At 37.2% G+C, this 24,778-nt stretch overlaps 4 protein-coding genes across 16 annotated transcripts in view; all 4 read left to right on the forward strand.

The window, feature by feature from the left end:
• Positions 1–2,096, forward strand: part of LOC129447077 (protocadherin beta-7-like) — a 38,481-nt gene extending 36,385 nt beyond the window's left edge. For all 3 annotated transcript variants that reach the window (XM_055208661.2, XM_055208660.2, XM_073874200.1), the window contains exon 2: positions 1,149–2,096. In XM_055208661.2, coding sequence (XP_055064636.2) covers positions 1,149–1,172 — 24 coding nt within the window. In that variant the 3' untranslated portion in view covers positions 1,173–2,096. The remainder of the gene's footprint in view (positions 1–1,148) is intronic.
• Positions 1–24,778, forward strand: part of LOC129447072 (protocadherin gamma-C5-like) — a 159,588-nt gene that overhangs the window by 43,112 nt on the left and 91,698 nt on the right. For 2 of the 11 annotated variants that reach the window (XM_073874162.1, XM_073874180.1), the window contains exon 1: positions 14,659–17,201. The exons of 7 other annotated variants lie outside the window; for them this stretch is intronic. In XM_073874162.1, the coding sequence (XP_073730263.1) occupies positions 14,760–17,201 (2,442 nt within the window). In that variant the 5' untranslated portion in view covers positions 14,659–14,759. Of the gene's footprint in view, positions 1–14,658; positions 17,202–17,594; positions 20,193–24,778 lie in introns of those variants that run through there. 2 more of the 11 variants (XM_073874163.1, XM_073874182.1) reach the window with 2 other exon arrangements.
• LOC129447073 (protocadherin gamma-A11-like) lies at positions 11,493–14,506 on the forward strand. Its single transcript, XM_055208656.2, has one exon. The coding sequence runs from the start codon at positions 11,778–11,780 to the stop codon at positions 14,238–14,240; it is 2,463 nt and encodes an 820-aa protein (XP_055064631.2). The 5' UTR covers positions 11,493–11,777; the 3' UTR covers positions 14,241–14,506.
• Positions 21,558–24,526, forward strand: LOC141369049 (protocadherin gamma-A11-like). Its single transcript, XM_073874199.1, has one exon. The coding sequence runs from the start codon at positions 21,756–21,758 to the stop codon at positions 24,207–24,209; it is 2,454 nt and encodes an 817-aa protein (XP_073730300.1). The 5' UTR covers positions 21,558–21,755; the 3' UTR covers positions 24,210–24,526.

Here is a 24,778-nt window from a genome sequence, read left to right on the forward strand (position 1 = left end):
TAAAATATAAAACTTTTGTTTAAATGTAGATTAAATAGATGTATTGCAACCACTTACCTTAAAAAAAAATTGATTAAATTCAAAGAATCATTTTCTTCAGTGACAAAACTTGAACTTCATGTATTGTTTAGGCTTGTCACACTAGTAATTGTTTTCATAAGCATTGCAACTTCTCTTGTGTTCAAACTTCTTCTCTTCACTTATTTCTCAGGATAAACAGGCATGTTTTGGCTTTAGGTCTTCATTTGTTTTTGTCTGAGTGAGAAATGTCTGTATAGGTTTGGGGTGAGAGGGTTTTTTGTTGTTCCAAATCTTGAGTTTTGTAATGCTAGTATATAACAAGAATACTTTCCAAAAAAGCATTTACTAAGAAATATTTTTCACTGTGCTATTTAGAAGATTTCAGTCTTGTGCTGTGTGGGTTTATGTTATCTTTATATCCTACATATAAGCTTTTAAAACTAATAACAAGCTTATGTTTTTGATAACATTAGAAGGCCTGATATGTGAATTTGTCTCACATCATTCTTGTTCCTGTGGTGTTTCAATGTAGTACCTAGTTTAAAATAATCAAAAAAAAAAAATGGTTTTTATTTACACAATGGTTTCATGTTCATCTGATACTGCATGCCTTTATTTATTCAGTGAAACACAACCAAAGCTTATTCTATTTATTTATTTATTGCAAACAATGGAAGTGAATGATTATTGAGGCTGCCAGTCACTAACATTCCATGTACATGTAACACAAAAGTTATATGATCATCAATGAATGTTTGCACTGTGATAATCACTGTTTGTTTTGAGCAATATCCAGTTTATCACATTTGAGATGATTGATGGACTTGACAACTATAACAAAAGCCTGGAAACATTTATTGATGCTCAAGAAGGGAATATAGTGTATATGAGCAAACGTTTGAACACAATAACCTGTGTAAATCAAAATAATAAATAGCATGCAAGCTTTGTAACAATTTCTCTAGGGTTATGTAAACTTATGAGCAAAAGATTTTCATGTTTATCTTTTAACAAACTCATATTGTTTTATGCTTTAATGCTCACTAAAGAAACAGTCCTAACTTTAAAACTTGTTTTTGTCTTTTCATGTCATGCTCTGTGAACCAACGCTGGATTTTCTTCTACAGGTAAGAACAAATCCTAAGTCTTAAATTTTGATTCATGAATGTAAGGAGAAATGTATGGCCAATGCTGAATGTTAAATCTACAATAATAGCTGGTTTACAAGAATACAAAGTCGTTGTGGAGAAAACTGTATCCTGTATTGTTATGACATTAGCTTTGGTTTGTGAGGAATATCCTAAATGTATGTTTTTCCTGACTTGTAACTTTGTATTTGATATTTGATGTTTAACAATAATTATTTAGCAATTAACAGTATTATTGAACCTTTTAACAAAAAAGTGTCATTGGGATTTACATTTACATTATAATCTTGATAGGGGTTGTTTCCCAGGCAGGGATTAGCTTAGGCCAGGACTAGGCCTTAGTTTAATTAGGAAATATAACTAGTTTGAACAAACATGCCTTATTAAAACATTACTTGTGTGCATTCTGAGGCATAACAATGGACACTGATGTATTTTAGGATATGTCAGTGTAAGTTGTTTGGACAGCTCATTTATTTTAGTCTATGACTAGTCTAATCACTGTCCGGGAAACCGCCCCTATATCTGTTTTATCTTTAAACAAACTATAAACCTTTTTTTATTTTTCCATTACAACCTTAGTGAAAAATAAATATGCTAAGTATATTACATTTTGTAATACATGCAGCTAGACTGATGACCAGCATACTTCAAGTGTTTTAATGATTTATTAACTATAGAAGTGCTGTTTTGGAACAACTAAATTTCTACTAAGTTATATTAGTTGTTGTTAAATTGTAGTTTAGCATAATCTGAAGTGTATTTGGTGAACTTGTATGTTCTAAAGAGAAACAACTTAAGCTTTGTACACCTTATATACTGTATATAAGTGAATAGTTGAGTCGGATCAGTGCAATAAATTTCTTTAATTGGTAACATCTCCACACTTTGTTTATCAAATAAAAGGTTTCAAATAGTTGGTTAAAACAGACTCAATAATGATTCATTTTAAATATATTTCATATATATTTTTATATAAATATTTTATTAACAGCATTCACAGAATACAGGAACAATTACTTACGTTCAGTAACACATTAAACAGAGATGTCGTCATAATGTCAAGATGATTTGGTCTTTCTCGCCCCAAATCAACTTTAGTCTATAACAGGTTTTGGTTCAATCTATTGGCAGTCTAAAAAAGAGAGACAAGAAGCTTGTTTAATAAGACACTTAACATAGCAGATAGTATATTTACTTAAGCTAATGTTTTACTAGATTATTCTGATATATTAAAGGGCACTTTAAAAGGGACATTTTTGCAAGATGTATACACTCACCTAAAGGATTATTAGGAACACAATACTAACACTGTGTTTGACCCCCTTTCGCCTTCAGAACTGCCTTAATTCTATGTGGCATTGATGGTGCTGAAAGCATTCTTTAGAAATGTTGGCCCATATTGATAGAATAGCATCTTGCGGTTGATGGAGATTTGTGGGATGCACATCCAGGGCATGAAGCTCGCATTCCATCACATCCCAAAGATCCTCTATTGGGTTGAGATCTGGTGACTGTGGTGCCATTTTTGTACAGTGAACTCATTGTCATGTCCAAGAAACTAATTTGAAATGATTCGAGCTTTGTGACATGGTGCATTATCCTGCTGGAAGTAGCCATCAGAGGATGAGTACATGGTGGTCATAAAGTATTTTAACCAGTCATTCAGTGACCGTGGGTAGGACTTTATCTGTGTGATGTCACATTAACAAAAAATCTAACCAGTATGTCCAATGAGACTTCTTTTGTTTAATTAAAAAGTAGGATGGATTTTTTTCATAGAGATGTTGTGTTCACATACACCAACACACAATTACTGTATGTCCAAACACCTAAAAGTGGATTTTGCATAATATGTGCCCTTTAAGAACTTTTCATTATTAAAGGTGCCAATGAGACTTCTTTGGTTTACCTAAAAATAAGGATGGATTTTTTCATAGAGTTGTTGTGTTCACATACAACACACAACCCCTGTATGTCCAAACACCTAAAAGTGGATTTTGCATAATATGTGCCCTTTAAGAACTTTTCATTATTAAAGGTGCCATTCTTACTGTGTTTTTGAAGCTTTGATTGTGTTTACAGTGCGCAATTATTTTTCACACAACTTACTTATCTCTATACCGCTGTTTTCACTGTCCTTATAACGGCTGATGTCTTCTTTATTCTATGAAGTTCTTCCTTCAGAAAGACGTAACGAGTTCTGATTGTGTAGTTTGTTTAGTGTGTGGTGATTCGACAGCAGCTTAGCTTAGCCTGAGCCCTTTGAGGTGACTGACATATTCCTGTGGGCGGAGTTTAGACAAACACTCTTACTTTGACGTCATTCAACTGGGAAGTAGAGGGCTGTAGTCCAAACCAGCCATTCGCTGTAGGCTTTGAAAGGCGAATTCTGTTTCACCTGGCAGTGAACTTTGAGCTTTATCATTTTGCAGGTATTATTTATGCTATTACAACAACATTACACACTAACTAAAGTTTGAAAAATGGGATCAGGAAGAACTTTAAATTATTAATTTATAAAAAATGAGCACTTGATTAAAGATTTTATAGGTTTTTAGTATTAAAACTTACCAGAAAAACAGCAACTAACCAGACAGTAAATTACAATTAAAATTACTCACCAGGTTGCAAAGTCCTCCTTACAAATGCCTTTGCAAACACTTCTGAGGAAAGAATGCTGCATTATTAATACTGAATGCACGGTTAAAGCCTTATAAAGCACACAGGTAATCAGTAGTTAATTTCCCACTACATTACAGTATGAATCTAAACAGAGTTTGTGATGCTACACTTATTCCTGAACCTTAGGCGGGCTGACAGACTGATCGCTTTACCTTATGAATCAAATCCTGAAATTCTGTTTTCTCTGAAACATATTAACTTACTTAGTTAAAAGATTACTCCACCCTAAAAATGAAAATGTACTGGGCTGCGTTTCTGATGCTGCGTTTCCCGATTACGTTGTCTCTTAGCGCGCTATGAAGACTCATAAGTTAAACCTTAACTACAGGTATACCTTTTCTAGGCGTGTTTCCCGAACTGTACCTTAGCGGGTTTCTTAAGGTATACTTTCTTACATACGACGTTACCAGGTGCTGTCCATGGCGATGGTGCTGAATAGGTTGATATCGATTGCTCGACAATCAATTGTTGTACAATCAGTTGTATCTGCATTTCCAGCAAAATGCATTCCCCCCTTTCACTGAATGGCTTCGTCCAGTCTTGTGTAGCCCCAAGACGAGAGGCACGTCCATTTAATACACGCGTGATCAGCGGAGGCTCGTTTCGTGGTATGTGGCAAAGCACGAGTAACTTATAAACAAAGCTTAGTATCTGGACATCAGAAACTAAAAGAGAGACTGCAGAGGTCAGAGATAGAGAGAGAGAAAATGTGCTGACAATTACCCAATATTTATTAAAGAAAGATAACTTAACGTTATATAATTTATATTTCACAGAGCTGCCTTTTGACGTAATGTTAGCGTCAGTTAGCCAACTGCTAACAGATACCTAATAGTCAATTCAATAGGTTACGTTTATCACCGCTAAAAATGAGAAGGATATCATTTTTTTCCAGATATCAGATCTTGAATTGGTGAACTTGTCAGCATTCTCCTGTTAGCAAATATTGCTAGCGGACTTATACACATTTGAGACTCAGACTGTGAAAACCAGACTAAAGTCTTAAATCTAAGTGTGAGATAAAGAGCATCACAGTTTGATTTCAAACATTAATTTCACTATGATTTTAATTGCTGACATTAACTTACTCAGTCAATATTAAATATATCAAGTTTATAATTTCAAAGAACGTTCTTTACATTATGTAGGATAATGTTATGTAGAAAACAGTCAATCAAAAATAAATACTTCAGCTGGGTTTTCACAGGCAGGCTCACAATCTAGTAGATCTAGTTATCTAATAGATGAAGCTAAAGGTTTTGGGTTAAGGTTCATACAAATCGTATCATGTATGTTTAATCTTTGTTTAAGAATATTGCATTTTCTCTGAATATTTGATTACTGTAATGTATTTTTCTATAAAATTTACATTTGCATAATAAATCATGATCTTATAGCTACAGACATTGTTGGTTTCTTACTAAACACTGATTATAGTGGTCAAAAACAAAAGCAAACATTATATGTATGTATTAATAAATTGCAGCAGACAAAGATTTTAGATAACTAGGTCGGCTTGTATTTTTGGTGTAAAATGGGAATGGTAGGGGGCCCAACCTCTTATTCTTTCATTGGGCCCAGAATTGCTAGTGGCGGCCCTGTCTGGAAGTCACATTTGTCGACCGCAAACGTCAAAGATTCTCACATTTTAGTTAAAAACATTTTGAAATTAACATTTATTTCTCTTAAGACATACAATCATTCTAGTTTCACTTTTATCTTGAAATGTAATGGTACTGAAATAGAAACTAAAATAATAAATCTCGATGTATGCAGTTGACCAATGCGACCTCCAAAGGACATACCCGAAATCCTGGCCAGGACGCATCCGGGAAAAAAGGCAGAAGTGCACAATCTCTGAAAGCCAATGTTGACATTTGAAATCACCTAAACAAACACGCCCCTAACCCAATAGAATATTTTTTGATAGACCCGCCCCACACATACCCAACCCAACGATGTCAGTTAGTACACATGCCCCTGCTGATTGGCTACAAGTGTGTTTTGGTACTCAGCCCGACTCCCTTTTCCAAAGCATTTCTGAAAAAATGTGCACCCCGCCTTTAAACCATAAATGAATGTATGGGAATGTACAACGGCGCTCTCACTTGTATAATGTCACAGCATTATGCAGCGCAAATATAACGACACGCCTATAATCCCTCCCACTACGAAGTGATACTAGACTCGATGGAAAAGCTAACCACGCCAAAGTGAGGTGAGCTGACCCGACCCAAACTAAACTAAACCGTGCTATGCCATGGAAAAGCGCCATTTGATTCATGGTTTCAGAAGTTACTAGTAAATTATTAAAATAAAATATGAAAAAAGCTACTTACAGGCTGTTAGTCAGAAGCGGATGGATTTATGATAATGTGAATAGAGTCCATGTCAACAGGCTGAGGAAGTAAACTGTTTCCTACAATCCTTGTGTTCATTGTAGTCTAAAGAAAAGAGATTTCAGTTGGAGATAATAACTTGTGTAAATCATAGACTTTGGGATGTATAACTTTGCAGATCTTTAACGCACTTACACAACAAGAGAAATGTATAATCATGAAAAGAAAAATAGGGGCTCTTTAAATAATATCCTGGCTCTTCATGCTTCAACGTTTCGAGGCTCCAAAAGTGCATGTATCCATCATTAAATGAATCCATATATAAACCAGTGGGTTGTCAGATTTCTTCTGAAGCGAAACGATGGGTTTGTGAGAATAAATATTCATATGTTGAGCTTTTAACGATAATTATGATGTAAACAGAGAATAACAACTCTAGATACAAATGGCGGCTCGTCATAAACAAAAGTATTTAAATTCATCCCCAATATTCAAGGTGTTTTTAGCGAAATTTGAATGTTTTATTTCTTCTTTAAAATTGTTAAAAAACAAAAAATCGTTAACATGTTTAAAGCACTATGATATTATTTTCAAATGCCAGATGTCCAATTAACACCATACTTTGTTTTGTATAAAACTGTATAATGTTATGCTCTGTTTTATATTCTTTTATTCAATAAAAAAAAATGGCGGCTCGTGAAATCTCATTGGTTCTCGTCACGAGACCTGAACCAATGCGGTTTCACGTGCGCCACATTTGAATCTAGAGTTGTTGTTGTCTGTTTACATTAATTGTGTGTGTCCTCCTAACCATCGTCAAATGCTCCAAACCTATCGTTTTGCTTCAGAAGACATGTATAAACGATAGAGTTATATAATAGATTACTTTAATGGTGGATGGGTGCACGTTTGGAATTCGAAACGCTGATCCACATTCAAGGTCAATATAAGCAAGCAAGGTGTTCATAAAATGGATATTATTTAATATTATTTGATTGTGTTCGGCTGAGGAATGAGAAACATTAACATCTTGGATGACATCGGGGTGAGTATAGGCCTATATAATCATTACATTTTCGCGTCTCTGATATAGGCCTACTGCTATGCAGCATCCTCTGCTGAAAAATAAATACTTTTAATTTAAAAAAACATATATTGTAATTTACTTACATGATTTTAGCAATCTTAATAACTTGTTATAATAACTTGCAAATGTGCGAGTAAATATTTATTTTGGTGTAATCTAGGCAAACACGTGTTTTTACCGGTTTTATTATGAACACCCAACACCATAAGACTTAACGGGCTATCTCAACCTGCGCTACTTTGAAGGTAAGACAGCGCTGATTACATATTTTAAATGAATTTTGATGTAGGATTGGATTTTACAAGAAAATGTAGGCTACATGTAATAATTTTAACTTTAATTTTAATAGTTAGTGTTCATAACACTGCTAAATTTAATCTTCAACGTGGATCTACCGTGTGAAATGTAGTTAAATTAAATGTGTGTGTGTGTGTGGCATCACTTATAATCGTTCTTTTCACATTTACTTTCTTCAATCTGACTTCAGTTCACCACCTCACCATCTGTGTCAATTCCTTTTGTCATCTGCGAATGCAAAGCTCAGAGTTTACTTAAATGTGCACACATTCTCCCGTCAAGTTTTTTTTGTAGATTATAACTTTTGCGTGATATAGTGGCGCACCCATGTTTTTAGCCCCGTTTTGTGCCTATACGCACAAATTTTAAATGAGACCCCAAAAGGGTAGGCTACCTTACCTACCTTACCTACACTACCTTATACTTTATGTAAATTGGAATAAGTCATACATTTTAACATTTTTTTTAAAGAAACGGTCCAAGAATTGAAGTTAATTTTAACCATGATTACGTAAACTTTAAATTACCTTAAAATACACTGCATCTTAAATAATGTATTTTTTAAATATGTTTGCATCGCATAATATATTAATTTAAGCATACAGTTAAAGTATACCAAAATGTATTTTTCAATAAAGATGTTAAAAGTTTAATTTTAAAAATATGTATTCAATTAAATTTTATTTACAGTATATAGCACTTTTCACAATTGTTTAATTGTTTCAAAGCAGCTTTGCATTTGGTATAAATATGTTAACATATATTTTTAATATTTAAAGATGGTACAATTCTTTCATAGCAGATTTGTGATGTGCTGTTGAAAATGAAGCTATATTTGAAATATAAGATAGTGTATTTTCTGTTTATCTACCTGGCAAGCACTAACTGAGGTTTTTGAGTCACATCCATCGGGTGCTGTCCATTCCGAAGGTGCTGAAATGGTCTGCAGTTTACCCCATTGCCAGTAACAGAATAACAGTTTAATAACTTTGATTAAACAACATGTAGCTCACATAAAAAATCTTTCTTTAATTTAATTTGAGTATGCTTGTTTTTAATGGCTGTATAAATAGTTCGGTTCATGCGTATAATAATAAAATTAATAATAATAATAATAATAATAATAATGTAATATTATTATTGATGTTATTACCAAATCAGGACTGTAACTGCTGACTGACTACTGTATTTTCAACTTTAGTACTCTAAGTGCCGCTGTTGGTTAACAGCTGAAGGGTCTTGGCTATAATTTGTCCGGCGTTTGTTAGCCATATGAAGCGGTTTCAGTTGGGCATGAATGTGCATTTTGATGTTTTTCGTGCCCGGTACGACTTCGTTTGACGACATATTTGATCGCAATGGCTTTTTTATGCTCGTCCGGCTATTTACACAACCCTTGGATGGTTAGCACACGTCTACTATGGCAGATTATGTTTTTGATTATCTGCTTTTATGGAATGGACGTCGCCTATTGCAATACGCGGTATTCTATCCCGGAGGAAATGCCAGAGGGATCATTTGTTTGCAACATCGCCAAGGACCTGGGGATAGAGATAAGTAGACTCATATCTGGAAAAGCTCGCGTTGTAACAAAGGGCGGCGGCAGACAGTACGTTGACTTGAGCAGAGACAAAGGCACTCTTGTTATAAAAGAAAAGATTGATCGCGAGGAGCTATGTAGGCAAACAACGCCTTGCAGCTTCAGTTTTGATCTTATAGTTGAAAACCCTATTCAACTGCATCGGGTCACAGTTGAGGTGCAAGATATTAACGATAATGCTCCGTTATTTCCAAAGGAATATGTTAATCTGAGTATAGCTGAACACGCAGTCTTGGGAGCGCGCTTCCCTTTGCGCTATAGATACAGATGTAGGCCTAAATGGTATACAAAGCTATGCATTACATCCAACTGATAAATTTAAACTGGATGTGCATAACCAGAACGATGGTAGCAAATACATTGAGATGGTTTTACAGCGAGAGCTGGATCGGGAGGAACTCGATGAGATAAAGCTGGTTCTAGTTGCTACCGATGGTGGTTCACCTCAAAAATCAGGCACTGTAAGAATTAATGTTAGTGTGTTGGATGTTAATGATAATGCCCCCGTATGTAAACAGCCTGTTTTCAAAATTGAAGTCAGTGAATATTCTCCCTCGGGTACTGTCATAGGTACTGTTAACGCTAATGATGCAGATGAAGGTGTAAACGGTCTTGTTACATATTCTTTCGCCCTTGCGAACAAAGAAGCAAGGGAGCTTTTTGAGATAAACTCAAACACAGGAGAGATTACGCTTCTTGCGAATTTAGATTATGAGTCTCAAAACAGTCATCAATTAAAAATTAACGCGAGGGATAAAGGAGCCCTCTCGGATACTTGTAAAATTGTCATTGATGTTATTGATGAAAATGATAACTCTCCATCCATACAACTAATGTCATTTACAAACACCATTCCTGAAAATGCTCCAGTAGGAACAACTATAGCTGTGATAAACGTAGAAGATGCAGATTCGGGTAAAAATGGCATTGTTGAATGTTCGGTAAATCAAAACATCCCGTTTAAAATCGAGTCATCTTTTACTGACTATTACAGTTTAATTACTGATGATATACTCGATAGAGAAAGTCTAGCTGAATATAACATAACAATACTGGTATTAGACCAGGGAACCCCAGCACGTCAAGCTAACAAAACTGTTACTGTGAAAATTTCCGATGTGAATGATAACCCGCCTAAATTTAATTCTGAGGAATATAAAACATTTGTTAGTGAAAATAACTTTCCTGGCCTGGCTATACTGACCGTTAAAGCGCATGACGCGGATTGGGGTCCCAATGCACAAATATCCTATTTTTTAAATGGCGAAGACGTGCACGGAGCAGAGCTAGGATCTTTTGTATCAATAAATTCAGAAACTGGTGCCATTCAGGCAGTAAAATCTTTTGATTTTGAACAGTTTAAATTTTTCGGTTTTAACGTGACAGCTCGAGATGGAGGGTCCCCACCCTTAAGTTCGGATGTGACAATAACCATTAATATTCAGGATCAAAATGACAACGCTCCTCAGATTCTGTACCCTGTACAAACTGGTGGTTCTGTGGTGGCTGAGATTGTGCCTCGTTCTGCAGATGTTGGTTATCTCGTCACGAAAGTGGTGGCTGTTGATGTGGACTCTGGACAGAATGCCTGGCTCTCATATAAACTACAGAAAGCTACAGACAGAGCGCTGTTTGAAGTGGGTTTACAGAATGGAGAAATAAGAACTGTGCGTCAGGTGACTGATAAAGATGCTGTTAAACAAAAACTCACTGTTGTTGTTGAAGATAACGGACAGCCCTCACGCTCAGCTGTGGTCACCATTAATGTGGCTGTGGCGGATAATTTTCCTGAAGTGCTTTCTGAATTCACAGACTTTGGGCATATCAAAGAATATGGCGACAGCCTGACTTTTTATTTAGTTCTTGCACTTGCTGCCGTTTCTTTCCTATTTATAACTTGTGTGGTTGTCATAATATCAGTTAAGATCTACAGATGGAGGCAGTCTCGCTTTTATCAGTCAAATCTTCCCGTTATTCCGTACTATCCATCGCATTACGCGGACACAGGATTAACTGGAACTCTCCCACCCGGATATAATTATGAAGGTTGCATGACCACTGACTCGAGGAGAAGTGATTGTAAGTTTTCTACACTCAGTGGTCAGAATGTTTTAGTGATGGACCCGTGTTTTACTGAGACAATGCAGCACACAATAAAGGAGAATAATTTCTTAGGAAATCCTGAGGTCCCTGAAATGGTAAGATCAAGTATAAAATAAAATTCAATTAAGCCTGAAAAATAATTTAATTATGTATTTTTTAAGATTTAAAAGGTTGTTGCAAAATGTATATGCAATTTTAATGTATGCTTATCTGTGAGTTTGGGGGATTTGCTGAAGTGTAGTTTTTAAAAATGCTTTACATTTCATTCCAGAAAGGGAAATGCATTTATAAGCGTTGTTTTACGGTTTCAACTCTAAGGGCCGCTGTTGATTTGCACAAACCTATGTGGGTGACTGCATGTTGGTTGAAGAGATTTTAGAGGAGATCAAAGGGTGTCTATGAACGGAGACGGTCATCGAAAAACTACAAGCTAGCTGGATTACTGTTTAAATATTTTCCGCATTGATCATCGTGCATATACCTGGAATTTGATAAAAATGAGTGTGATTACAGTATCTTGTCCTTGTTACCAGTCGAAAAGAAAACATTTGGATCGCGTTTTTTCATTGAGGGTCTTATTCGTCCTGGCTGTTTGCTGTTTCTGTAATAATAGCGCACAGATTCGTTACTCGGTTCCAGAGGAGATGAAGAAAGGATCGCTTATCGGGAATATAGCTCATGATCTTGGTCTGGATGTGCAAAGACTGCGCTCGGGTCGGGCTCGTATCGTTTCTGGTGACAGTACTCAATACGCAGAGCTAAAAACAGACAAAGGGACTTTGGTTGTAAATGAGAGAATTGACCGAGAGCAGCTTTGCGCGGAAACCACTCCATGCAGCTTCACGTTTGAAATAATACTCGATAATCCAATGGAACTACATCATGTTACGGTTGAAATATTGGATGTAAACGATCACTCTCCGAAATTTCATAAAGATGAAATTAATCTTGAAATAAGCGAGTCGGCCACTCCTGGGGCTCGCTTTTTACTGGGCGGCGCAGATGATCCTGATGTAGGTGTATATGCTCTCCAAAATTATATTTTGTCACCCAATGATAATTTTATTCTGAAACAATATTCACGCCCCGATGGAGTTAAATATGCAGAAATGGTGCTTCAGAAATCTCTAGATAGAGAGCAACATCCACGGCTTTCTCTTATTGTCACAGCGGTCGATGGAGGAAATCCTCAAAGATCTGGTAACATGAAAATAGAGGTTACTGTGTTAGATATAAATGACAACGCGCCCGTATTCAACCAATCAGTTTACAGAGCAATAATATCAGAAAATGCGTCTAAGGGAACTTATATAACCACGGCTAATGCTACTGATGCAGACAGTGGCACAAATGGTTTAATTTTCTACAGTTTCGCTAATATTAAAGGTAACATAAACGATGTTTTTAAAATAGAAGAAAAAACCGGTGTTATAACTCTGATTGGAGTGCTTGATTACGAAAAAGCCAAAAAATACGAAATTGGAATCGAGGCCAAAGATCAGGGGGGTTTAGGAAATTCTGCTAAAGTCATTGTTGATTTAATTGATGTAAATGATAACGCGCCTATTATCAGTGTTATGTCATTTTCCAACCCAGTGACCGAGGACGCGCCTATCGGCACCACGATTGCTATTTTAAGTGTCAAGGACCTAGATGCAGGAGACAACGGCCACGTTGACTGCATAATAGATCGAAATTTGCCATTCAAACTACAGTCCTCAATACGAAATTATTACACTTTAGTAACCGATGCTGCTTTAGATCGTGAACGTGTGGCAGTATATAATTTTACAATAACAGCTACAGATTTAGGCACACCTACACTCGCATCTCAGAAAACTTTAAATCTAAAAGTGTCAGACATTAATGACAATGCCCCCAGGTTTCAAAAAAGTGTTTACACGGCATACATTCCTGAAAATAATCAACTTGGTTTATCTATATTTACAGTGAGTGCGCACGATGATGACTCAAACCAAAACGCACGAATTTCATATCTTCTAGATGAAACTACTGTAGTGGGTGGAGCACCCGTTTCATCTTTTATATCAATAAATGCTGACAGTGGAGTGGTACAAGCATTGCGCGCGTTTGATTATGAGCAAATGAAAAGCATTCAAGTTTGTGTAAAAGCACAAGATGGAGGATCTCCACCTCTTAGCACAAATGTGACTTTAGACATTATAATCCAAGATCAAAATGACAACGCTCCTCAGGTTCTGTATCCTGTACAAACTGGTGGCTCTGTGGTGGCTGAGATTGTGCCTCGTTCTGCAGATGTTGGTTATCTCGTCACTAAAGTTGTGGCTGTTGATGTGGACTCTGGACAGAATTCGTGGCTCTCATATAAACTACAGAAAGCTACAGACAGAGCGCTGTTTGAAGTGGGTTTACAGAATGGAGAAATAAGAACTGTGCGACAGGTGACTGATAAAGATGCTATGAAACAAAAACTTACTGTTGTTGTTGAAGATAACGGACAGCCCTCACGCTCAGCTGTGGTCACCATTAATGTGGCCGTGGCTGATAGTTTTCCTGAAGTGCTATCTGAATTCACAGACTTTGGGCATACCAAAGAATATGGCGACAGCCTGACTTTTTATTTAGTTCTTGCACTTGCTGCCGTTTCTTTCCTATTTATTACATGTGTGGTTGTCATAATATCAGTTAAGATCTACAGATGGAGGCAGTCTCGCTTATATCAGTCAAATCTTCCCGTTATTCCATACTATCCATCGCATTACGCGGACACAGGAGTAACTGGAACTCTTCCTCACGGATATAATTATGAAGTTTGTATGACCACTGACTCGAGGAGAAGTGATTGTAAGTTTTCTACACTCAGCGGTAAGAATGTTTTAGTGATGGACCCGTGTTTTACTGAGACGATGCAGCACACAGTGAATGACAAGAACTTCTTAGGAAATCCTGAGGTCCCTGAAATGGTAAGATCAAGTTAAAAAAAAATCAAGTATTGCTACCCTATATCATTACGTTACAATATAATTTGTAATTATGTTTACTACTAAGATTGCAATACCTGTTTTAAATTTTAGATAATTTGCATAAAATTTAATGGACTATGTGGTTGTCTATAAAGTGATCTATGACATTATTTGGCCTTTATATTATATATTTGCAATATTTTACTTTACAATATTGATCTTTAAGCTGGGCGATGTCATATTTGCTAATATATAGCTTATTTTGAATAATTCGAATTTAGTCAAACACTTCAAAGCATTTGTATAAGCGTTGTTTCACGATTTCAACTCTAAGGGCCGCTGTTGATTTGCAGAAACATGCGCATGTGGTTGGTTGAGCTCTGGTGAAGCAAGCTAAGAGATTTTGGATGAGACCAATGTGTTGATAAAGGGAGACAGTCAGCGAAACACAGCAACCTAGCTGGACCATTTAAAGATTTTCATCATTGAACATCGCGTAATACCTGGAGCAGAATTTATAATTAACATCTAAAAATGTTTGTGATTATAGTAAGATTTTCTCGTTGCCAGTCGAGAAGAAAACAATTGGATGGTGTTTTCTTATGGAGGGTCCTATTCGTCATGGCTGTTTGCTGTTTCTGTAATAATAGCGCACAGATTCGTTACTCGGTTCCAGAGGAGATGAAGAAAGGATCGCTTATCGGGAATATAGCTCATGATCTTGGTTTGGATGTGCAAAGACTGCGCTCGGGTCGCGCCCGTATCGTTTCTGGCGACAGTACTCAATACGCAGAGCTAAAAACAGACAAAGGGACTTTGGTTGTAAATGAGAGAATTGACCGAGAGCAGCTTTGCGCGGAAACCACTCCATGCAGCTTCACGTTTGAAATAATACTCGATAATCCAATGGAATTACATCATGTTACGGTTGAAATATTGGATATTAACGATCACTCGCCAATCTTTCCAAAGGAGGAAATTAATCTGGAAATAAGCGAGTCGGCCGCACCTGGTGCTCGTTTTCTACTTGGCAGTGCAGATGATCCCGATATGGACACGAATGGTATCCAAACCTATGTAATATCACAAAATGATTATTTTATTTTGAAACAACATGCGCGACCCAGTGGGATGAAATATGCTGAAATGGTGCTCCAGAAACCTTTAGATAGAGAGCAACATCCACGACTTAATCTCATTGTCACAGCGGTCGATGGAGGAAATCCTCAAAGATCTGGTAACATGAAAATAGAAGTCAATGTGTTAGATGCAAATGACAACGCCCCAGTATTTAACCAGTCAGTTTACAGAGCGTTAATAAAAGAAAATGCGCCTCAGGGAAGGTATATAACAACTGTCAATGCTAGTGATGCAGACAGCGGTGCAAATAAATTAGTTTCTTACAGCTTTGCAAATTCGAAAGTCGTTGGTGAAATTTTCAAGATAAATGAAAGCACCGGTGTTATAACTGTAATTGGAGAGATTGATTACGAAAAAGTAAAGAAATACGAATTTGATATCGAAGCAAAAGACCAGGGAGGTTTAGGAGACTCTGCTAAAGTCATTGTTGAACTAATTGACGTTAATGATAATGCACCAGTTATCAGTGTTATGTCATTCTCTAATCCAGTGACTGAGGACGCATCTCTTGGTACTACCATTGCTATAATCAGTGTTAAAGATCTGGATGCAGGAGACAATGGTCATGTTAGCTGTACCGTTGATCGAACTATGCCATTCAAACTTCAGTCCTCACTACGCAATTATTACACTTTAGTCACTGATGCTGCGTTAGACCGTGAACGTGTCTCATCCTATAATATTACTATCACAGCGACAGATTCAGGTTCACCTGCGCTTTCCAGCCTGAAAACTTTAAATCTAAAAGTTTTAGATGTCAACGATAACCCTCCAAGGTTCCAAAAAACAGGTTACACAACATATATTACTGAAAACAATCAACCCGGTTTGTCCATATTTACTCTCAGTGCTAAAGATGATGACTGGAACCAGAACGCACGAGTTTCATATCTTTTAGATGAGACGACAGTGGGTGGAGTACCCGTTTCAACTTTTATATCAATAAATGCTGACAGTGGAGTGGTACACGCATTGCGCGCTTTTGATTATGAGCAAATGAAAAATGTTCAGGTTTGCGTGAAAGCGCAAGATGGAGGCTCTCCACCTCTCAGCACAAATGTGACTTTAGACATTATAATCCAAGATCAGAATGACAACGCTCCTCAGGTTCTGTATCCTGTACAAACTGGTGGTTCTGTGGTGGCTGAGATTGTGCCTCGTTCTGCAGATGTGGGTTATCTCGTCACTAAAGTTGTGGCTGTTGATGTGGACTCTGGACAGAATGCCTGGCTCTCATATAAACTACAGAAAGCTACAGACAGAGCGCTGTTTGAAGTGGGTTTACAGAATGGAGAAATAAGAACTGTGCGTCAAGTGACTGATAAAGATGCTGTGAATCAAAAACTTACTGTTGTTGTTGAAGATAACGGACAGCCCTCACGCTCAGCTGTGGTCACTATTAACGTGGCTGTGACTGACAGCTTCTCTGAAATGCTTTCCGAACTTACACATTTTACGCACGAAAAAGAATTTAAGGACAACCTTACTTTTTATTTAGTTCTTGCACTTGCTGCCGTTTCTTTCTTGTTTATAACCTGTGTGGTTGTCATAATATCGGTTAAGATCTACAGATGGAGGCAGTCTCGCTTATATCAGTCAAATCTACCCGTTATTCCGTACTATCCATCGCATTACGCGGACACAGGATTAACTGGAACTCTTCCACCCGGATATAATTATGAAGTTTGTATGACCACTGACTCGAGGAGAAGTGATTGTAAGTTTTCTACACTCAGTGGTCAGAATGTTTTAGTGATGGATCCGTGTTTTACTGAGACGATGCAGCACACAGTGAATGACAAGAACTTCTTAGGAAATCCTGAGGTCCCTGAAATGGTAAGATCAAATGTAAAATATTAAAATTGCAATTTAATTTTGAATTGTGTTTTCTATATTTGAAAGCACAATATGTGATTTTAAGAGACTATATGATTGTGTCTAGAGGGTAACCCACTATATTCTTTGACCATTAAATAAATAATATTCAGCAGTATTTGGCTTTTAATCTATTTTATTGTAGCTTGTATATATCATTGAGTTGGGTGATCTCATATTTGCTAAAGTATGTTTTTATTTAGATGGTTTACGTTTTATTTTGGTTAAGACCAAATGTTGGAGTTTAACTTTAATTATGAAGCATTTCAAAACATTGTAAGCGTTGTTTCACGATTTCAACTCTAAGGGCCGCTGTTGATTTGCAGAAAGCTTTACGTATAGCAGCTGAATGTGGTTGGGCTGTGGCGAAGCTGGTTTAGAGATTTTAGATGAGACCAAAGAGTGTCGATGAAGAGAGACAGTCAGCGAAAAACAGCAACCGAACTGGATTACTATTTTAATACTTACACCATTTCTGAACATCGTGTTATACCTGGAAAGGGATTTTTTTACTAAATACCTAAAATGATTTTGACTACAGTACGAGTTATTTGTTGCCAGTCGAGAACAAAACAAATGGATCATGTGTTCTTATGGAGGGTCTTATTCTTCATGACGGTTTGTTATTTCTCTAACAATAGCGCACAGATGCGTTACTCGGTTCCAGAGGAGACGAAGAAAGGATCGCTTATCGGGAATATAGCTCATGATCTTGGTCTGGATGTGCAAAGACTGCGCTCGGGTCGGGCCCGTATCGTTTCTGGTGACAGTACTCAATACGTAGAGCTGAAAACAGACAAAGGGACTTTGGTTGTAAATGAGAGAATTGACCGAGAGCAGCTTTGCGCGGAAACCACTCCATGCAGCTTCACGTTTGAAATAATACTCGATAATCCAATGGAATTACATCATGTTACGGTTGAAATATTAGACGTAAACGATCACTCTCCAACATTTCCTAAAGATGAAATTAATCTCGAAATAAGCGAATCGGCAACACCCGGGGCTCGTTTCTTACTGGGAACTGCAGATGATCCTGATGTAGGCATAAATGGTCTCCAAAATTATGCATTATCACCGAATGATAATTTCATTTTAAAACAGCATGCACGGCAGGGTGGGGTGAAATATGCTGAAATGGTCCTTCAGAAGCCTTTAGATAGAGAGCAGCATCCACGACTCTCTCTCATTCTAACAGCAGTTGACGGAGGAAATCCACCAAAATCTGGTAACGTAAAAATAGAAATAGCTGTCCTAGATGTAAATGACAACGCACCTGTATTTAATCAGTCAGTTTACAGAACAACAATAGAAGAAAATTCCCCTAAAGGAACTTACATAATCAGAATCAATGCTAGTGATGCAGACAGTGGGGCAAATAAGTTAATTTCCTACAGCTTTACAAATTTAAAGGTAATTGGTGATATTTTTGAGTTAGATGAAAGCACTGGTGTTGTAACTTTAACTGGGGTGCTTGACTATGAAAAGGCAAAGAAATATGAAATTGATGTTGAAGCAAAGGACCAAGGCGGTTTAGGAGACTCTGGTAAAATAATTGTTGATTTAATTGATGTAAACGATAACGCACCTGCTCTCAGTGTCATGTCATTTTTCACCCCAGTACCTGAGGACGCACCTGTTGGCACCACTATTGCTATTTTCAGTGTCAAGGACCTAGATGCAGGAGAAAATGGGCATGTTGTTTGTACAGTTGATCGAAGTACGCCATTCAAACTACAGTCCTCATTACGGAATTATTACACTTTAGTAACCGATGCTGCTTTAGACCGCGAACGCGTGGCAGCTTATAATATCACTATCACAGCCACAGATTCAGGGTCACCTGCCCTTTCTAGTCAGAAAACTTTAAATCTGAAAGTTTCAGATGTTAATGACAACCCGCCTAAGTTCGAAAAAAATGTTTACACTGCCTACATTCCTGAAAATAATCAACTTGGTTTATCTATATTTACAGTGAGTGCGCACGATGATGACTCGAACCAAAACGCACGAATTTCTTATCTTTTAGATGAGACTACAGTGGGTGGAGCACCCGTTTCATCTTTTATATCAATAAATGCTGACAGTGGAGTGGTACACGCATTGCGCGCTTTTGATTATGAGCAAATGAAAAGTGTCCGTGTTTATGTAAAAGCACAAGATGGAGGATCTCCACCTCTCGTCACAAATGTGACTTTAGACATTATAATCCAAGATCAGAATGACAACGCTCCCCAGGTTCTCTATCCTGTACAAACTGGTTCTGTGGTGGCTGAGATTGTGCCTCGTTCTGCAGATGTTGGTTATCTCGTCACTAAAGTGGTGGCTGTTGATGTGGACTCTGGACAGAATTCCTGGCTCTCATATAAACTACAGAAAGCTACAGACAGAGCGCTGTTTGAAGTGGGTTTACAGAATGGAGAAATAAGAACTGTGCGTCAGGTGACTGATAAAGATGCTGTGAAACAAAAACTCACTGTTGTTGTTGAAGATAACGGACAACCCTCACGCTCAGCTGTGGTCTCCATTAATGTGGCAGTTGCTGATAAATTTCCTGAAGTGCTTTCAGAATTCACGGACTTTGGACATAACAAAGACAATGGCGACAGCTTGACTTTTTATTTAATTTTAGCACTGGCTGCTGTTTCTTTCCTGTTTATAACTTGTGTGGTTGTCATAATATCGGTCAAGATCTACAGATGGAGGCAGTCTCGCTTTTATCAGTCAAATCTTCCGGTTATTCCGTACTATCCGCAATACGCAGATACAGGATTAACTGGAACTCTTCCGCACGGATATAATTATGAAGTTTGTATGACCACTGACTCGAGAAAAAGTGATTGTAAGTTTTCTACACTCAGTGGTCGTAATGTTTTAGTGATGGACCCGTGTTTTAATGAGACGATGCACCACACCGTGAAGGACAAGAACTTCTTAGAAGACCCCGAAACGGTAAGACGGCTCCAAATACAAATAAATGTGAAAGCAGGCGTATCCTATAAAATAATATACAGTATAGTTTTTTGAATTAGTAAGCCTATAACACAAATTTAATCTAAAGGCGATTTTAAAGATTACATAATAATAATTTTAATCATTAAACATCTTTAAACTTGTTATATTTTTCCTTAACTAATAACTATTATGGGTATTTTAAGTTGTGTAATGTACATCAATATGAACCTCTAGATGTGGGGGGTCTTATTTTGTGCATATTTGTATATTGTTCAGTTTAAAATATCATGTATTTTTGTAAGAACGCCATACAATGGAGGTAAAATGCCATTTTTTGGGCAAACAGCGCTGTTTCAGAGACATAATTTGACTTAATTTTGACTAAAAAGACCAGAACAAATAAAACTTTGAGAAATAAGTCACTGTCTTTGTGGAATTGGCAGCCCTGCCGTTTAGCTGCGTTTACGCGGCTAATAGTTTTTTTTTTTAAATGCTTATCGAAATAACAGAGTTTGAGCGTAAAAAAAAAAAGAATTTAACGTTAACTTTCATTTACTTAGTTGTTGCAGTTTTATTATTTTTGTTGTTGTTGGTAAACTAATATTGGTAAAAAATACAGAGTCAGTCCAGTTTTCTTCCAAGTTCTTTAGCGTTACGGAAAGTTTGCGGATAGGTTATATTATGAACTGCGCTTGACAACCGATAAAAAATGAACTGTAAATATTCTAAAGAGGTGTTTTAGTGGTGGACCTATACTTTCACTGAGTCAAGGAATCGTGCAATGCAGAAAAATAATATTGGATGGCAGCCAGCGGCCTGCAGGAACTAGGTGAAAAAAATAATTAAAATAATTTGAAAATAATGTTCAAAATATTCGTAAATCCTGTTTATTCTCTGTGGAAGTATTCTGCAGCTGTATTGACATTTTGTTGTGTACAATAACCGCTAATACTCATTTTCATTGCTGTAATAGCTTTTCTAGTGGACAACTCACATTTCAGCACCAGGAACTGGACAGCGCCCGACCATTTTAAAGTTACATTCTCGTACTTTACGTGTCTAGGTTGCCTCACTTTTAAAAAACGTATGTTATTTATTTTTTTAACCTATACTTTACTCTTTTTGTAGATGTTAATTTGTACCATTTATTGTAGCAGACCTTAATGGCAATTACCTCAAATTGCAAGTACCTCCAAGTTGATTTGCAACCGTGACATCTGATATATCCACATTAATACATTACAGGACTAACATACGGTACATATTTTATGTTAACAAACCTTAAGTTTTGGCAAATTCTACCTATTGAGTTGTCTGTCTATCTATGAGTGCACTACTTAGTTAAGACTCCTAGGGCCGCTGTTGATCAACAAAGCGCAGCACTAGTATTTTTTCAGACCTACTTAACATCCAGTGATGTCACAGATACGAAAAAAGCCTTATCACTCGAAACAATATCTTGGTTGTACTGGTAGATAGATGTTTTCGTGTCGTTCTTGATTTTTACTTTGGAATTCGACGTATAACGGTTTAATTAAAGGATCTGCAGAGCAACGGAAAATGGCCTTCTCTTTTGTGTGGCACGTAGCGCTGTTTTTTATTAGTGTGTCTCGATATTCAGTGATTGGGCATGTCAGTTATTCTATTCCAGAAGAAATGACAAAAGGGTCGTTAGTTGGAAATATTTCTCAAGATTTGGGATTGAATGTAAAAAGACTGAAGTCAGGGAAAGCGCGCATATTTACTGGGGACAGCGCGGGATACATCGGATTAAATAATGAAAAGGGTATACTTCTAACAGAGGAAAAAATCGACCGCGAAGCTCTTTGTGGTAAAACAACTCCTTGCGCTTTGCATCTTCAGCTAATTTTAGAGAATCCGATGGAGCTGTACGAAATTACAGTGGAAATCGCCGACATAAATGACAACGCCCCGAGCTTTCCAAGAGGTGAGATTAATTTCGAAATAAGCGAGTCAGCCGTAACAGGAGCAAGATTTATGTTGGAAAATGCAGTGGATCTGGATGCTGGAATTAATAGCCTTCTGACTTATTCACTGCAACCGACGGATAATTTTATTCTCAGTATGCAAAGCCAAACGGATGGTGACAAAAATATGGAGATGGTGTTACAGAAGGCTCTTGATCGTGAAAACAAAGACCAGCTGTCTTTGTTGTTAACAGCAGTGGATGGCGGACAGCCTCCATTAAGCAGCACTGTACGGATACACGTAACTGTGCTAGATAACAATGACAATCCTCCTGTTTTCACACAGAGGGTCTACAAAGCCACTCTTCTTGAAAATTCACCTAAAGACTCATTTATTACTTCCGTTAGCGCCTCTGATGCGGATGCAGGTTCGAATGGAATTGTAACGTATTTCATGTCAAACACTGAAGGTTTCAATGATTTATTTATGGTGGATGCACGGAGCGGGCGAATAGCATTAAAAGGCCTCGCTGACTTTGAAAAAGCAAGCCGTTATCAACTTAATATACAAGCACGAGATCAGGGAGGACTGTCTGATTCATGTAAAGTTATCATCGATCTCATTGATGTAAATGACAACAAACCAGTAATAAATATCTTATCTTTTTCTAATTCCATATCCGAGGCATCTTCACCTGGCACAGTTGTTGCAATGTTAAAAATTAACGATCTTGATTCCGGTGTGAACGGCCAGGTTCACTGCCATATAACCCCGAGCAACGCTCCATTTGCTCTTACGTCTCCGTCAAATGGTTTCTTTACCTTGCAAACAGAGCAGGAATTAGATAGAGAAATGGAGATTCAGTATAATATAATTGTAATATGTATGGATGAGGGAGTACCAGCTCTCTCCAGCAGTGTCTCTCTCAGTGTGCAGATATCAGATGTGAATGACAATGCACCCGCTTTTGAGAAACGTAACTATGCAGCCTATGTGGTCGAGAATAACACACCAGGTGTCTCTATATTTACTGTTAAAGCAAGTGACTCAGATTGGAATCAGAATGCACGCGTTACTTATGTTCTGGATGACAGCACTGTTAATGGAGTCTCTGTTTCTTCATATGTATCAGTTCACCCTGACACTGGAGTGATCACAACAATTCGCTCTTTTGACTATGAGCAACTGAAAGATTTTAACTTCCGCGTTAAAGCGCAAGATGGAGGCTCTCCTTCACTCAGTAGTAATGTGACTGTAAAAATTATTATTCAAGATCAGAATGACAACGCTCCTCAGGTTCTGTATCCTGTACAAACTGGTGGTTCTGTGGTGGGTGAGATTGTGCCTCGTTCTGCAGATGTTGGTTATCTCGTCACTATAGTGGTGGCTGTTGATGTGGACTCTGGACAGAATTCCTGTCTCTCATATAAACTACAGAAAGCTACAGAAAGAGCGCTGTTTGAAGTGGGTTTACAGAATGGAGAAATAAGAACTGTGCGACAGGTGACTGATAAAGATGCTGTGAAGCAAAAACTCACTGTTGTTGTTGAAGATAACGGACAGCCCTCACGCTCAGCTGTGGTTAATATTAATGTGGCTGTGACTGACAGCTTCCCTGAAATACTCTACGAACTCACAGATTTTACGCATGACAGAGAACAGAACGACAATCTGACTTTTTATTTAGTTCTTGCCCTGGCTGCGGTTTCCTTCCTTTTCATCACATGTGTAGTTGTTATAATATCAGTGAAAGTCTACAAATGGAGACAATCTCGCATTTTCTATCAATCAAATCTCCCTGTAATTCCGTACTACCCACCACACTATACAGATACAGGAGTTACTGGAACTCTACCACATGGATACAATTATGAAGTTTGTATGACCACTGACTCGAGGAAAAGCGACTGTAAGTTCTCAACACTCAGCGGTCAGAATATTTTAGTTATGGACCCCAGTTTCACTGAAAGTATGCAACGCGTAGTCAACGAAAATAACGTTTTGGAAGGTGAATACTCAACACAATCGGTAAGAGCAATTTTTTTTAAATGTAAATTATCAAAATATTCAGTGCAAATAATATGATACATTTTTCTTAAAATCATCATTAATGCTGAATTGCTGGATAGCGCCAGATAATTACAATGCACTTTATCACTGGTACCATGTATACACTTATTTATTTTTTATTGCTGGTTTTTATGCAACAGCCCACTAAAATGTACATTCAGTCTGTTTTCAGCACCACTTGCTGGACAGCGCTACAGTGGAAGCTGTTTCTTTAATTTTCTTTTCTTGCCTTCAAATAAATTAAAAACTCATACATTTATATAGAAATTTCTTATTTAAAAAATCCTAAAACATTTGTTTCTCAGAAATTAAAAAAGGAACGTTGAAAACCTGGTTTTGCTTAAATTTGTAGTGCTCTGTTTAGGCTCAGAGTGCCGCTGTTTGATAACATAGCACAGGGAGAGTCGATTTTTTATCCCAACCCCATCCTCCCATATTTTAAGGGTCGGTCATTGTCTTGCCTTGGAGTAAGCAGCAAAAATATTTTGCTATGTCGGATTACACTGATTTGGATTTTAGATAAATTACACATTAAAGTAAACTCGGAAACCTTTGAAGTTGATATTTTTCTCTCATGGTATTTT

Source organism: Misgurnus anguillicaudatus, chromosome 12 (genome assembly GCF_027580225.2).
Source record: "Misgurnus anguillicaudatus chromosome 12, ASM2758022v2, whole genome shotgun sequence".
Lineage (NCBI taxonomy): Eukaryota > Metazoa > Chordata > Actinopteri > Cypriniformes > Cobitidae > Misgurnus > Misgurnus anguillicaudatus.